Source organism: Aspergillus neoniger, assembly GCF_003184625.1.
Source record: "Aspergillus neoniger CBS 115656 unplaced genomic scaffold BO87scaffold_12, whole genome shotgun sequence".
NCBI lineage: Eukaryota > Fungi > Ascomycota > Eurotiomycetes > Eurotiales > Aspergillaceae > Aspergillus > Aspergillus neoniger.
The window spans coordinates 249,038-264,379 of NW_020291140.1; the positions used below are offsets into that span (position 1 = coordinate 249,038).

Sequence of the window (15,342 nt, forward strand, 5' to 3'; positions counted from 1 at the left end):
AATTTATTTTATAAAAGTCTGAAAACGAGTGAGTGTTTAGTATTATTACATCCAATTTTCCCGTAAATCCCACGGCATAGTTCTAAAGTAATAAGCTAATGATAGTGAATGAATGCTTCAGAGTCGCCCAAAAAAAATACTCAATGTATAGATTACCTTCTTGGACACACTCTCGAATGTGAATACCCAGGCAGACGTCAGCATCACAGAGCTTGCTATATTCATAGGCCTTTTGTATGAGATTCTTTCTACGCCGGTCTCGTTTCTGTCGCATCATCTTCTTGGGTGAGGTGGGGGACTTAGATGACTTCTGCTTGTTTGATTCCGTTGACATTGTACAAAGTTTCTAGATAACAACTTGGTATTTGCCCGAGCGCTGCCCTTATCAGCGCTTTCTGCCTGGCGAGTCTGCCTTGTAAGTTAACTAGCAGGGGTCTGTAACATGAGGGTCACCGGCGGCTCGTTGTCCCGGCGGTTCCGTTGGCCAACTACATTATACCAACTGTCTAACCCCCACCATAGCCTCCTGTCCCGTAGCTGACTTGCGCCTCGAGTCCGTTCCAATGCTGTGCAGGGGCGGGGCCCCAAATGCACCTGTCATAACATTGCAAATGTGACGTGTCAATATCGGAGTGGACCGAAAAAGCGGTTCATCTCGACGAGGGGATATAATTGTTGACTGTCCCGCACATGTTACTGAAGCATTTTCTTTTCAGCTATTCCCACCACCCTCGATGAACTTCAATATAACTTATACACACCGAGACAAATCTACGCAGCATGTGCTTTTATAATCAAAAAAAATTCACATGCGGAGATTGGTCGTGGTCCTCATTGTCGCACAGGTGTAACTATGAGTGGCGCACTGGAGAAACTTGCGGCATGCGATTAGTGAACATGACAGAATTCGAGCCTACACAATGCCGGCTGTGCGAAAAGATTGATACTAAATATCGGCGGCGATCAGCAGAGATGGATCGATTGAACCGTTGGAAGTTGCAAGGCAGCACACTTGTTGGCCACATTGACCGGTCTCAGAAATTAATACAGGCTCTTGACAGGGAGATCTACCAGTTGCAGAGAGAAAGGGAGGACAGAGGAAAATCTTTATCGGGCAGTAATGATGGATCCACGCCTAAGAACCCTGAAGAGCTCCCTGTTAGCAATGACCAGGACAGGAAAAAATTGTTATCGGGCAATGTTGAAGGATCCACTTCTAAAAATCCGGAAGAACTTCCTGTTAATAATCATGTGAGCTCTTTCTGTTGTGAGACCGAAATCACAGAAATGCTCCGAATGAGATCAGACATACGGAGAGCTTTGACAGAAGCATTGGTTCTGACAGCAAAACATGAATTTGTGGAAGCAGCAAGATGCGAGGAGTATATGCGAAAGGCATATGGGAAAGTAGGGGCTAAATTGCTCCAACATATTATTATTGCGCTTGAGAACGGTACAGGGCATTCAGGTGTGTCGTATTTGATAACCCGTGCGCCGTGCGCTATATAATTTAACAATAATTAGGGTGTAGTGATATGGACGTCGAGCTAGGGGAAAAGAAAATAACTGTCATCAGTCACAAAGCATTACCTAACGTCTCGAGTGCTCTACTCTGGCTCTGTCTTGCTATAAGGCAGCCGCAGGCAGCAACATTATCGATTTCGACCGCAAATGTGAAGTATGAGTGCCAGGGCAAAGCTACTCTGGAGGCACTCACGGAGTTCAAGCCGCACAGCAATCAAGCGGATTGTTGGCAAAATCTATTTGACTCAGCAATTATCGCCGTTGAGCCATCCACATCAAAATCTTCAATCTATTGGCTGCATCTAGATTTTGAAGACCTGCTGCAGATTTCTGCTGTAGAATATGCGGTAAATGTTGGATCTGGTCTTATTCTCATGGGATACTCCTCTGCCTTGATACCAATGGGGGCATGTGACAGCCAAACTATGACGTGGCATGTTGAGATATGTCCCCACGCCTCGCAATTTAAGGTTTCAGAAGTTCAGGCCCTAAGATCGGCTTGGCTAAAAACGCTAGATATCGAACAGCTTAAATTAAAACGCGCGAGAGTTGGATGGGTCTCTGGAACAGCAGTTCTTCTTGGCACTGAGAAGCTGCCGCCGACAGTCAGGTGGTCTAAGGCGAAACAGAAGCCTGTGAGGTGGAGCTGGAAGGGGGCCAATCTTCAAGCAGTTGTTAGCTCTACTTCTCCTCTACAACTCGGACTTCAAGGAGCAGTAAGTTTTGAGCGACTCTCATGCACTGTCCGGCTCAGCCCTTCGGGTAACTATCTCAGACTCCTCAATAGCAGTGTCGGAGAAGCCGTCATAATATATGACACAGAAGAGCGTCGTGCCTGGTTGGTCTCGCTGCTAAGTGTACTTCACCACATGGTAATAGTCTATTGCCGAGACAGTTCTGGCTTTCTCAAGTCACGGGAGCTACCATTTGCAGAACCACAACCTGATGGTGGACAAGCGTCTTGGACGACCCTGCGAGGAAGTGGAGATGTCCTCATCCAGCAGGAAGGAACGGACAAATTGACCCTTCGTGACCTTGTGATGGGTTTCTCAATCAACTTCGCGAAAACAACGGTACAGAGGCCTCGTTTGAGAGAGATTTACGGCTATGAATTTATGGATATCGTTCACAACTCGCCAACAGCGGACCTAAAAACCATCAACATTGAGAGAACCGGCCTCTCCTGGATACCGCTATTGCAGAGCATTCCCTGCCTATTTAGCTCACGTCTTGGAGATGCAATTGTTGGATCGAAAGCCTTGACTGAAAACACGCATTGCAACAAACTGGTTCCTGGCCAGGATCTCATGGCTGCATCCATCCACTGCATTAACAACATATCTCAACGCCAGGGCGGCTCTGATACTGGACCCTATCGCCTTCTTCCCGGAGGATACATATGGAAGATAAAAGGACGGCCATTCCTAGACTGTGAGAGACTTGATGAAAAGTGCACTTGCTGGGAGAATAGGTCCTTCCTACAGCATATTTCCAAGCAAGGTCAATTGCTCAACCGGGAATGTCCGACAGCTGAGGTCTGCACGGATGGAGCTGTGGTATTCGGCAAAATCTCGAAATCCATTATCGGAAGCGTTGTTGAGTCTTTATGCGGCAGGGTGGAGAACGCATCGTGCAGTTCTCAACCTGCCAGTTCCTCGAGTTAGGAAGATAAGGAAGAGGCTGCGCTTCTTCATGAAACGCATTCCAGAACATCATATCAACAGTTCCCCATCTCCTGATCGACTCGATCGAAACTAGAAGTGGGCTTGAATACAGCAGAGCTTATTTATATTGGAAATATAGTGAGGCTATTTCAAGAATATATAAAAATTTTCATGACTCCGGAAAGAAAGGCTTAAACTATATCTCTTCAAATTATGATTATATGAATCGGCATGGATGGGACTTAAATATGAAATATAATATTAGATCTTTCAAGTGCCATTCTTGGTACTTATATTAGAGTTTTCTGTTGTTATGATCCTTGCATCAAATAATCCAGTACATACAACCACAGTGTGATAGGATCTACTTGTCAGGCTAGAAAGCCTGTTGACTACGTAAGAAATAAACCGCGGAATACTCCAGATTTTCATAATAATTACAAAGATAATATATATCTATGTAATAGACTGATCCCTGAGGAACCAGTAGTCTAACAACCAGTAATTATTATCTTATAACTACTTATCATGACAGACTGTGATAGTTATTAATAATCTTATAACTCGCATAACCACTGTAATACATTATCCCGACAGTTATTACTACAATAGCCCGGTTATTATATTATAAATAACAAGCAGCTGCCGCGCTTCGCGCGGCACTCCTTGGCTACATTCTTAGACTACATATGCATGACTAATCCTTGAGACTATGCCTGGTCATCAAGGTTAATATAATTTCAAAACAACAATGCTGTTCGAATCTTCTGAGCTACTGCGAGGGATATCTGAAGTCAGATTCTCAGTGGTGTTTATAGAGTCATTATCTAATGAATATACAGACTCAGTACCTATACTGCGTCAGCCCACAAAAATAAATTCGCCACTTGACGATACAACGTAGCAAAATATTAGATATAGTATTAATGAGAAACTGTACGGAAACCACATATCCAATATTACATATTTAACGCCACACATTTAATACCACACATTTAATGCCACACATTTAACGCCGCATGCGGAAGAAACAAATAATAAATAAGAGGGAAGACACGTGCGCACTTGCGGATAGCTGCAGAATTAAGCAATGTCGCTCGATTTATATTATTTATACTCTCCTTGCTGAGCCAAACTGTCCGGATCAGTTATTTAAGATAACTTCATGGTTATTATATCTAAAAAAGACAGCGAACTACTATCAAATGATAGAATAATCCAGAAAATGATTATATAGGCCTGTTGTTTATTTTATCAAAGTCGACTTCTCCCACAACCTTACCCGCCAGGTTCCAACATAACCTAATACCCGATAGAATCTCCGATGGACATGGCACTTTTGGGGGTTCTTGCAGAATCCAACTGCCCATGGTGAGCATACAGATCATATAGCATTTCAACTCTGATATATTCAACTAGTACTAATTTAAGAGTAAGTAACTAGTAGTATATAGTTGATGGCGGATGTAGTACTATTCATTCACCGCGACCTTATCCCTCGACCATCATCATCATCAACATCATCATCATCATCATCATCATCATCATCGTCCAGAGTCTTTTCATGCATTGCATCCCCGGGATCACAAAACCCCATGCCAATGAATAGCAATATTGACAGATTACATTGGCGGTGGGGATGATGAATAAATGGAATGGAATGGCAAAGGTAGAAACTGATTCCGGGTGGTCGCGGGAGGGATCCATCAGTGGCGGGGACAGCAGTTATAGTCATAGCATAGCGGGCCGAGTGAAAACCAGCATCAGACATTGCGCTGCGCAGATATATACATACGCGATGTTGCAATAAGAGCCGAAAACCCCACTGACTGCATGCTTGTGTATGTACTACGTGGGAATCATCCGAGCCGGTACAGGGGATGGGATGGTTGAGTGGCTTGCATGAAATTAAGAATGGGTGTGCATGGCGTCATTATGGGGAGCTTATTCTACAACGATCAGGCAATCGCGGGTGTTAGGAAGGTGATGGTTCTATGATTGCTGCTGCTGCTGCTGCTGCTGCTATGGAGGCAAGGTTTCTCTTGTCCCCCGGGATATCGTGGCTCTTGCTATGTACTACGGACGCTGACTAGGGGTGGGGGGGGGAAGGGGGGATTCGCATGATTGGTACATCGCAATGGATTACTTGAGCAAGGAGTCCTGCACTCCCCTAATCTTTAGGGTCGGGATGTTGATATACCCTTCGATGTCGCCTTCTACGAAGTGAAATGTCGCCGAATACCACATAGCCAACTGAGCTTGTAGGATCTACTGGCAGCGTTGTCAGTCAATCCTATCGGTGACGATTGCAGAAAGAAGAGCTCTCACCTTGACATTGGTGCCTCAACCATGGAGACAGAGCAGTTTCAGAAGCATGAGTCTGAGACGACTGGGGACTGGAGACTGCAGGCTGCAATCATGGCGAGGCAGTTTTACTCGGCCGTGCTTGTAAACTTTATCAAACATGGGCAACCTGAAGCATTGGCGATGGTCAAGCCCGGCCCGAGGGATTCTCTGCAGTGCCATCTTTCTTGGTGTCACCGGATCCGAGGCCTTGACACTGCTTGGATGCCTTCCATAAGCGATGCAGTCGTGGACGATGCACCGATCTATCTCACGGGCGGTGCATTGGAAGTGGCCGTGCAAGCGATCCCGCTGGATACACAGCAGATAGTAAGTGTAGTACAAATGGGTCCGATCTATATCTATCTATCTATGTATGATCGAGATGACCACTAGTTAGGAGATCAAGGCCGAGAAGCGAGCCATGCGCCATCTGGTGTACGTACACCAGATGGCGAGATGGGACGAAGCACGGGATCCAAGTATAGCAGCAAGCAGCAAGTGACCGGGAGATAAAACAGTCTGGAGCAGCGATGATGTTGCAATCGGGACCATCCATCCAATTCATTTTCCCCCTGACCCGACTCCACCGAGAGTCTGGAAACCTCGACCATTTCACCCTTGGGCCGCCATGATTGGCGAGTTGCCACCACCACCACGCCATGTCCCCACCCCACAGACGCTGAGTGGTTGGTAGTGAATGGGGCCCAAACCAATGGCGGACCGGATAAAGTAAAAAAGAAGAATGGTTTGCAAATGGTGAAAACTTTCCTTTTGGTCGGCCCGGCGGGACTGGAAGGGAACTGGAAGGCAATTGGGTGGCCAGCCAGGTTTTTTTCTTTTTTTCTCCTCTTCAGGTACCACAATTCATTATTCATTTGAACAATCCCTCAGTTGGTTCTATGGCTGTCATATAGAATGTGATTGACTTGACTTCTCTGCAAGGAGAGAAAAGACAGATGACGATGACCAGCAGGTTGAATCCTGTATGTATCAAGTCTGGAAGAAGAAGAAGAAGAAGAAGAAGGGATAAGGAATAGTTCTGCAACATTGGCCGGTGAGCTGTCAGTTGGGTTTCATCGTGCAGTGCTGATCCTGCATTCAATTTCTCCGGCATCCATCCAGCCCGGGCTTGTCTTGTCTGGTCTTGTCTGGGATCGCCAATCACGCCCATGTGCCATGAAGTCATGCTGCCGAGTCGTCCTCCATCCATCACGTCCTGTCCTTGTCCTTGTTCCGGTTTTCTGCTTAAAACCACCATCCCGACGGGTCCCCCTTCTTTTCCTCTCACAACAGATACTAGTATTGTTCCTTTGTTTCAATCCCGACTGTGGATGTCTGCCGTGGACTTAGTCTGGTTTATCTCCGACTGCACATCCATTCCACTCTTCCCTACTTAATATTTCCGCAGCTGGTGCTGTTGGTCTAGACTGAGACTTATTTTTGGTTCGGCACCCCTCTCCCCGTGGACTTGACTTTGCCTGTATTCCACACGCCGTTGGGAATTCCCACGCTTGACTACTAATTATCCACCTTTTTCTTTTTCTTTTTCTTTTTCTTTTTCTTTTTCTTTTTCTTTTTCTTTTTCTTTTTCTTTTTCTTTTTCTTTTTTCTTCCCGTCTCGTCTTTTTCCTCCTGCCATTCCGAGTAATTCTCCAGTTTCCTCTCCTACTGGGAAGAGTCATTCCCATTCTCCATATCTATCATTTGACACTTGCACTATTATTCATCGCTTTCTCCCCGTCTTCCTCTCTCATTCGCTGAGCTGCTTTATATTGCCGACCCTCTCCGAATTTATTGCTCTTCATTTTTTCTTTCTTTGTTCCCGTCCTCCCCAGCTATTAGTATTTTCTCGCGTATTCCTCACTTACCAGCTTCCCCCCCCTTACTTTCTTCACTCCACACCTTTCTTGGCTTGACATAATCCTGATTGTCCGCGCAGCTGGCTGCTCGGACTGTTCCAATGTCGGAGTTACCTCGCCATGACGATGCCTCCTATGAACTCCTAGGCCGCCAGAACAGCTGGGACGGAAACGACGGCAACGACGAAACCCTTGTCCCGCGCAATTCGGGCGAGCCATCCGCCCCCTCCCATCCCGAAGGCGAAACCCCAGCTGCTGCAACAGAGGAGGGCGGCCCCAATGAAACCACCAGACCCGCGCGCGTTCGATTTCGCTCCGTCAGTAACAACAATGAGACGGTGCCGGAACGCCCGCCCATGCCGCGCGGGGATTCCGAATACTCCCTGCGCTCAGTGCATTCCTTCGTCCCCACGACCGCTCAATCGACCGATCTGGCCGACTATTTCGAACGCGACTACGCGCAGGAACATGATCCGGTAGAGAGAGAAGGCAACGAAGCAGAGAAACGCTCCTCGCCCACCGCCAATGAATCTCGAGACACCTCCCTCGACAAAGATGAGTCGCAACAACCCGTCTCCGCCAAGGACCGCTGGAGGAACGCCAGCAAATTGCTTCGCCAGAAGACCGTGCTCTTGGGTGAACGCCTCGGTCGACCGCTCGATGATGTAGGTGACTTGGGTGCCGCCATGTTGCCCGATGATCTGGAGGGCGGCTATCCCCCCCGCCGCAGGGGCGATGAGAAGGAGCCTCTTGATCCCCATGGCCGGAATGACGAGCCGCCTCCCCCGCCGAGTGCCGAAGCCCATCGCCTGGTTCGCAGCATGACCCAACATAACATGCATCAACGCCGGAAGCCCAAGTCGGCCTATGCCAAGTCGGGACAGGAGACGCCCGATGGACTGGGTCGTCCGGACTCGAGGTACGGAGCTGGCACTCCAGCTGGTCGCGGCGGTGGGGGTATCCTCTCACAGCTGCTCAAATTACACGCCCAGCAGCAGGCCAACCGGGACAATATGTCCATGACCGACTCTTCCGACAACGAGTCCGTGGCATCCTCCGGCACCGCAACGCCTAGGAGAGACTTTTCCGCCGGCACTTTCTCCTCCGGAACGGCTACCCCCAAGAAAGAGAAGGTCAAGTGGTACAAGAAGTCGAGTCATCAGTCCACCGCTTCCCTGGTGGAGGCGTCGATGAACCTCAGCCGGGCGAGTTTGCCTGCGTCGGCAGACACTCTGGTGAACATTCCCAACAAGAAGAAGGGCAAGAAGAAGCGCAAGACCCGTCTCGAGGACGAGATCCGCGTGACGGTGCACATTGCCGAGATTCTGGCCCGCCAACGATACATCATGCAGCTCTGCCGGGCGCTCATGCGCTATGGTGCTCCCACTCACCGTCTGGAGGAGTACATGCAGATGACGGCTCGTGTTCTGGAAGTCGAAGGGCAGTTCTTGTACCTACCCGGGTGCATGATCATGTCCTTTGACGATCCGGCTACGCGTACGGCCGAGGTCAAGCTGGTCCGTGTGGTGCAGGGAGTCGATCTGGGACGCTTGGCGGAAACACACAATGTCTACAAGAACGTCGTTCACGATATGATCGGGGTGGAGGAGGCCATTCAGGAGCTTGATCTGATCATGAAGCGGCCTCCACGGTTCAATAAGTGGATCCTGGTGGTCACCTACGGATTGGCGAGTGTTGCCGTTGGCCCTTTTGCCTTTGACGCCCGCCCTATTGACATGCCTATTATCTTTTTCCTCGGATGCTTGGTCGGCTTAATGCAACACGTGTTGGCGCCCCGGTCGGTGCTGTACTCCAATGTGTTTGAAGTCACGGCAGCCATCTTGACCTCGTTCCTTGCGCGAGCCTTTGGTTCCATTTATGCCACCATCGACGGGACGCACGAGCGTCTGTTCTGTTTCTCCGCCTTGGCTCAGTCCTCGATCGCTTTGATCCTACCGGGTTTCATGGTCCTGTGCAGCAGTCTGGAACTGCAGTCGCATCAAATGATTGCCGGTTCAATCCGCATGGTCTATTCCATTATCTACTCCATGTTCCTCGGGTATGGCATCACGGTCGGCACTACCATCTATGGGCTGATTGACGGCAACGCGGCCTCGTCCACAACCTGCAAAAACGAGGACGTGTGGGGAAGCAAGTATATCCAGCATTTCATCTTCGTTCCGATCTACGTGATTTTCTTAGCCATCATCAATCAGGGCAAGTGGAAGCAGGTGCCCGTGATGATCGTCATTGCCGTCTGCGGCTACGTGACCAACTACTTCAGCACCCTCAAGCTGGGCTCCAACTCGGAGGTGGCCAACACGGTCGGAGCATTCACCATCGGTCTTTTGGGTAATCTGTACAGTCGGCTGTGGCACGGACATGCCGCCACAGCCATTCTTCCGGGTATTTTCGTGCTGGTGCCGTCTGGCTTGGCATCCAGTGGTTCCTTGCTGGCCGGTATCCAGTATGCCGACGAGGTGCGCGACAACCTGCGATCGGGAAACACGACTGCGACCGACAGCACCTCGGACTCGTCGATTGCCAGTCTGGGTTTCGGTATGATCCAGGTCGCCATTGGCATTACGGTGGGATTGTTCGTGTCTGCCTTGATCGTCTATCCCTTCGGCAAGCGTCGCAGTGGTCTGTTCAGTTTCTAGATTTGACATTTGATAATTACATATACACCGAGCGGTTTGGATTTATATTGTGTTATGATGCGTTGAATCATGTATTTCGGGATCTTGTGTTGCATTTGAGCCGGCTTTGCATAGACATGATTGATTGATTAATTGATTCCTTTATTTACTACTCTCTGTCTCTACTTTTCTCTTATTTCGGGTCATTGCAGGGCAATGTCTAGCCTTGAGACCTTGGGTTTGCTGGATAGATAAAATAGCTTCGATATAATGACATGGTGTCTGAATTCTTATAAAGACAAAACATGACCGTGACCTACAGTAGCGCGAGGTGTCTCCAGACTGACCTCGATAATATAAACCCTGTATCTTCCCAGCGCATGAAGCATAATGAATGCCCAATCGGCATGGATGAGGTTATCACATAGGCCAGTCTGTCTTAACAGAGAGAATGGCCATTGGTCTGTATCAACTTGGACTTTTGTTATGCTGTGGTTTAAGTGTGGATGATAATATAGAAACCCATGTAAGAAATGTAATGTATTCAACATCAATATGTCTCAATACCACAGACAGCCAGCCAGCAGTACCCAAATTAATGAATCTTGAGACGGACAATGGGACCAGTCCACCTCGTCATCAATAATCATTTCCCTGCTGCATCCCGATACAATATTCAGTAGATGTAATCTTCCAAGACCCCATGTCAGACTGGTCAGTATGATCTACCACTATCACTATCACCCAGCAAGTCACGTCACCGACAAAAGGAATGGCCGTGCCATCCATTCTTTGTATGAATGTCATCCGTGGACTTGAATATCAACTATCCCCATCCCTATTCTTGTATATCTCATGGAATTGCTTCGCATGCTGATGATGTTAATATTCGCAGCTGGCTGCGAGCTCAAGTTGCTTGCTCTCCCAGAGCCATCTCTAGGATCCCATACACCGTAGACATTCAGCCTCTGTTCGGACGAATCACGCTATATTCCTTGGGATTTGAATTGTCTTGACTTTCTAGCCATCTTTGGCCGCTCGATTCTCCACGCATGCATGCAGGCATACATACGATGGATTTGTTTCACGTATCGCAAATTACACGGCGCATTCCTCAACTCTTTGAGGGGTCTGGACCACCCACTCAAGCGTAAGTACTCTTGTCTGATGAAGTAAGTGATCGTGGCGTTTCTTCGTCAAATCATCCACATTTGAATATGTATATGTCAGGGTTGTACAGAGGTTCAGCTTGGGCAGGGATTTTCTTTGATGTATGTAGACGGTATAGTGAAGAGAGGGTTGGGTGGATTTGAATAGAGTAATGGAATGTCTGGAAGATCGAACGACTTCAGATATGTCTGTCTTGTCTGCATTGTGGGATGGAGGATTGACAGACCGTGGGGAGAGGGTTCCGATCGTGTTGACTTTGTAGTTCTTCACTTGCTCGGACGTTGCTTTGATGGTAAGAAGAATGTGTGAAGTATAAGATAACTTCTCCGTCATACTTCATTTTGTAGGTGAGATGCCCGCAATGTTAAGTATTTTGCAGTGGGTGTAGTATATATCACCAGGAGGTGGTGGATAAAAATGATGTAGGTGAAGTCGGTACTCGGTGGACTGACTCTTTTCAGAAAGATTGAATCGTGGGGGCAATACTCTCTGTTCAGAAACAGCGGATAGTAGATAATGTAATGAGTATCTCGCCGGTGTAAAACATCCAGCAAACGGACAGAGCTGTTGACTGGGTCATACGCCCGGTTTTTCTCCAGATCGATTGTGATTGGAGGACCCCGTAATCTCGCGATTTAATGGCAGAGACATCTTCTGGTATGATTGTATCATGCAGTTGCTCTGGTAGAGTGACTGGAGTTTTGTATATGTAGCAATGAAATGAGCGGAGGATTATGTCCTTCTACTTCACGCATAATTATAAGTGATAACGACTCATACCACTTGACAATGTAGTAGATGACGAGAAGGATTCTTTGTCCGATGTATACTGCCTGCCTTTGAATATGCAGAAACAACGCTTTCAAGATGATGAGGCGTTGAGCGATACACTACCTCAGCTTGAGTCCCGGAGGCTTATGTCGTCCTGTCCATGTACCTTTGTAGTCACCGACGATACATACCTTAGGAAGGTCGTTGAGTATGAGAACGATGCTGTGTCTGAGATGTACTGATTCCAGAGCAAGTCTTCCCAAAATAACAGGCGTTGGACGATATACCATGAAGAAAGACATAGCAATTGTATACAGAATCTCGAATGCCGTTTCCAAATATCGGGTGACTTCGCATCGGCTGTACCCTTTCCAGTATGGACAAACGATCAACGTGAAAGCTATCCAAGCGCTGCAACGGTACCGGGTAGAACAATGACAGCGGCAATTTCATAAACCTTTTCTCAAGGGTTTTGAAAGCGAACAACCTCTCGCAAGTATTCTGATTGACTCGGCGACCGTAAGATGTCTACTAAATAACGAAATCCCGGTCGGCAAAGTCCCTAACACCATCCTCCAGGACAAACCAAGGAAAGATTTCGGAGTCTTCATATGTGGCTTCCCTCGTTCGATATCTCATCTTGCTTGTGACGAAGACGTGAAGGAGAAGGGTAATGAGTCTTCCCTTTAACCAAGAATGATGATTCGTGTCTTGCTCACCGGGTATGTATGGCCGCTAGCCATGCCACGATAGATAATAACCCGCCCCAATGGTTTCTTTAAAAGGAATTGGGTGCTCGCATTTCGAGCCCCAGGCACACCAGGCAGAGTGGACTGGAGTCATTGTGGTTTTGTTATCATGATCATCCGGCCATCGCATTAGGTACAACACTTCTGAAACGAGGAAGAATTGTGAGCGAAATTGCTGCGGTTGTTTCATAAACCACAACTTCATTCCACTCTGTCTAGGATCAATGCCTTGCTCTGTCGGACTGTAAACTCTGCTTACAGATATGCTGTACCGCCATTCAGATTGTTACTTGAAAGCGGCTGCTTTGTTCGACCGACATTTGATGGTATATATACCGAAAGCGCCCTGAATCTCTGGGCTAGCCCTGTCGTTGCCGTTGGTAGACTCTGAGTGATCGCTTTCTCGGCTTCCATAGTCTGAGATTGGGAAGGCCATCCTGGGGAATGTTAGATGTAGTGCGTCATCCTCGTCATGAGCCTTGAGTTATTGAATCTGGCAACCCTTCGGCCAGTGCTGGTGTTCAAATCTGGACTTGCAGCGACGAGCCATGGGCGTTGTCACCGCATCTTCGAGCGGACGATGTTCAACCGGCATGTCCACAAATCGTCTTCGTTAAGCACCACTAACTAAGGGAAGCTATCGAAGTGGTAGATAGGGTCTGTATTGTTTCGACAGTGCTGCAGTTGACGGCCCATGTAGCGGACAAACATCTCCATAAATTAGCCGAAAGAAGAGGCGACTATCAAAAGAGTTGAGAGAGACTTCGCCTATGGAGCTGCTGAGGATGTGCCTTGGTGATAAAATATGCAATTCGCACACAGCCGTAACCAGTAGCTGGCAGTGAGAGATCCCACGATGGCGTTGCTGAACGCATGGGTAATAAGTTGTACCCAGCTATATATGTAGAGACCCTTGAATGAATGCAGGACTAGTCAACTGCTGATGGAACAGGGCATGTTCGGTCCTACTATATATAGGTCTCCATAAAGATAGGAAATTGGAAACTCTCGCGGTATGTCTTGATCGTGCGTCAGGGAGATACCACAAGAGCGTCTTCATTTGCAAGGTCATGCTGAGCTCCATGTTCCCTGGTGGTAAAATATGCAGCCGCACAGTGATTCCTTGACTGTGTCGCGGCACAGCACACAGGCTCTGCGGCTATCAAAGCCATTCGTAGTACATTCCCTGGTGATAGAATATACAATATAGGGGACAGTAAGTCGTTTAATTCCGATCGAGTAATTCTGTCTCTTAGACACTGCTAAGATTTCCTTTGGTGACTGGTTTCAGAGACACCCACAATACGTGCCCTGGTGGTAGAAGATGCAGTTCGAGCACAGCTTGTAGCTGGCCATTTGTCGCCGTGCAGTGCTATAGAGATGAGGTGGCGAGTTTAAAACGACACCCCTTTCTATTTGGACCATCGAGAACCGTACTTCGTGGAGAAGCAAGATGCAAATGAGTTGTGGGAATATGTCGATTGTTTCTCGCAGGCCTCCAGCTCCGCAACTCTCCTTCGATGACAGATCATAGATGAGCTTATTTTTATATCCGCGACAGCCACCTTAAGGGAGTGACTGAAGCGACGTACGTGAATTCCTTTTATATATGCTGGGCTTGCATAATCGTTCGTATCCAAGCTCTGCCGGATGGGATATAGATTTCGGGGACCTTCATCATGCCCTCATCAAGCGACGGAAGGTCGACGTCATTTAATGCACATATTGGTATCCAGGTTATCGTCCAAAAGGGTCGGGAATGTGTTGTCGATTGAGCTCAAGTCACCTTCGTCTCGGGATCGACTAACGGGAGGGCCGGGTTTATGAGATAAACCTATGAGCGCCGATGCTGTGCAGCATGAAGTGAGCTCGGGTCACCTCAATCTGCATGAGTAGTTTAACCAGCGGCAGTACCGGGTTTGTGAGATAGTCCTTGGTGCACCTTAGAAGCATGGCCGGAAGGGAGCTCAGTTTCCAAACCATTCATTTTTTCCATGAAAAGAATGCATCCTGTAAGAGGTATATTCCAGGTCCGAGGATAAGCTAGAGCCTTGTCAAATGAGAATGAGTTCAACAACAGTCATAGTTTTTGTAAACTGAGACTGGATACTGCGGACTTGAAGCTTTCACGTTTGATGTTGATTTTGGGCCTTCCCTCATTGACGACAGAGTAACGGCTACTGCATCAGCTGCTGCAGAATCGACGGATGCTCGCAGCTTCATAGCCCTGGTAGCTTCAGTGAAGTCGGCGAGTCGTTCATTTCTTGGGTAGTAGGCAGGAAGTGGAAGCTGCCAACGTAACTCCAGAGCTTGCGGGCAATGTGGCCTGAAGCTTCGAATGTAGTTATTCGGTGATTAAATATCCAACTCGTACGAGCGTAATCGAAATCTTCATGAGAAACCTAAGGGCGCTTTGCAAGAGACTTCATGCAATGTTGGTGGTTCAAGAGCGCCTTGCTTGTAAAGGGGCGGCATCCCAACATGGACCCATCGAAAAGCCTCGAATGGCAAAAACCAACTCTGAGTATATGATTCTGTAGAATTGTGTTTGTAGTATTAGATGGTGGCCTGGACCTTCCGGCTTCGCTCAATGGGTGCACCATATATAACAAACGGATTG

The 15,342-nt window shown here is 47.8% G+C and overlaps 4 protein-coding genes across 4 annotated transcripts; 2 read left to right on the plus strand and 2 right to left on the minus strand.

Moving 5' to 3' along the window:
- Window positions 1-34: 34 nt before the first annotated feature.
- On the minus strand, window positions 35-399 carry BO87DRAFT_27819 (uncharacterized protein). The gene has a single exon (XM_025618922.1). It carries the CDS (start codon window positions 332-334, stop codon window positions 83-85), a length of 252 nt encoding a protein of 83 aa, XP_025480854.1. The 5' UTR covers window positions 335-399; the 3' UTR covers window positions 35-82.
- Window positions 400-897: 498 nt separating this feature from the next.
- BO87DRAFT_385645 (uncharacterized protein) lies at window positions 898-3,188 on the plus strand (the record flags this gene model as incomplete). The annotated part of the gene is made up of 2 exons (XM_025624733.1): window positions 898-1,468; window positions 1,525-3,188. 2 exons carry the CDS (start codon window positions 898-900, stop codon window positions 3,186-3,188), a joined length of 2,235 nt encoding a protein of 744 aa, XP_025480855.1.
- Window positions 3,189-4,297: 1,109 nt separating this feature from the next.
- Window positions 4,298-5,279, minus strand: BO87DRAFT_375553 (uncharacterized protein). Its single transcript, XM_025623072.1, has 2 exons — window positions 4,662-5,279; window positions 4,298-4,609 (listed from the first exon to the last, which is right to left on the minus strand). Exon 1 carries the CDS (start codon window positions 4,957-4,959, stop codon window positions 4,669-4,671), a length of 291 nt encoding a protein of 96 aa, XP_025480856.1. The 5' UTR covers window positions 4,960-5,279; the 3' UTR covers window positions 4,298-4,609; window positions 4,662-4,668.
- A 2,079-nt stretch (window positions 5,280-7,358) lies between these two features.
- Window positions 7,359-10,325, plus strand: BO87DRAFT_27848 (threonine/serine exporter family protein). Its single transcript, XM_025618923.1, has one exon. It carries the CDS (start codon window positions 7,495-7,497, stop codon window positions 10,051-10,053), a length of 2,559 nt encoding a protein of 852 aa, XP_025480857.1. The 5' UTR covers window positions 7,359-7,494; the 3' UTR covers window positions 10,054-10,325.
- The last annotated feature ends 5,017 nt before the right edge of the window (window positions 10,326-15,342 follow it).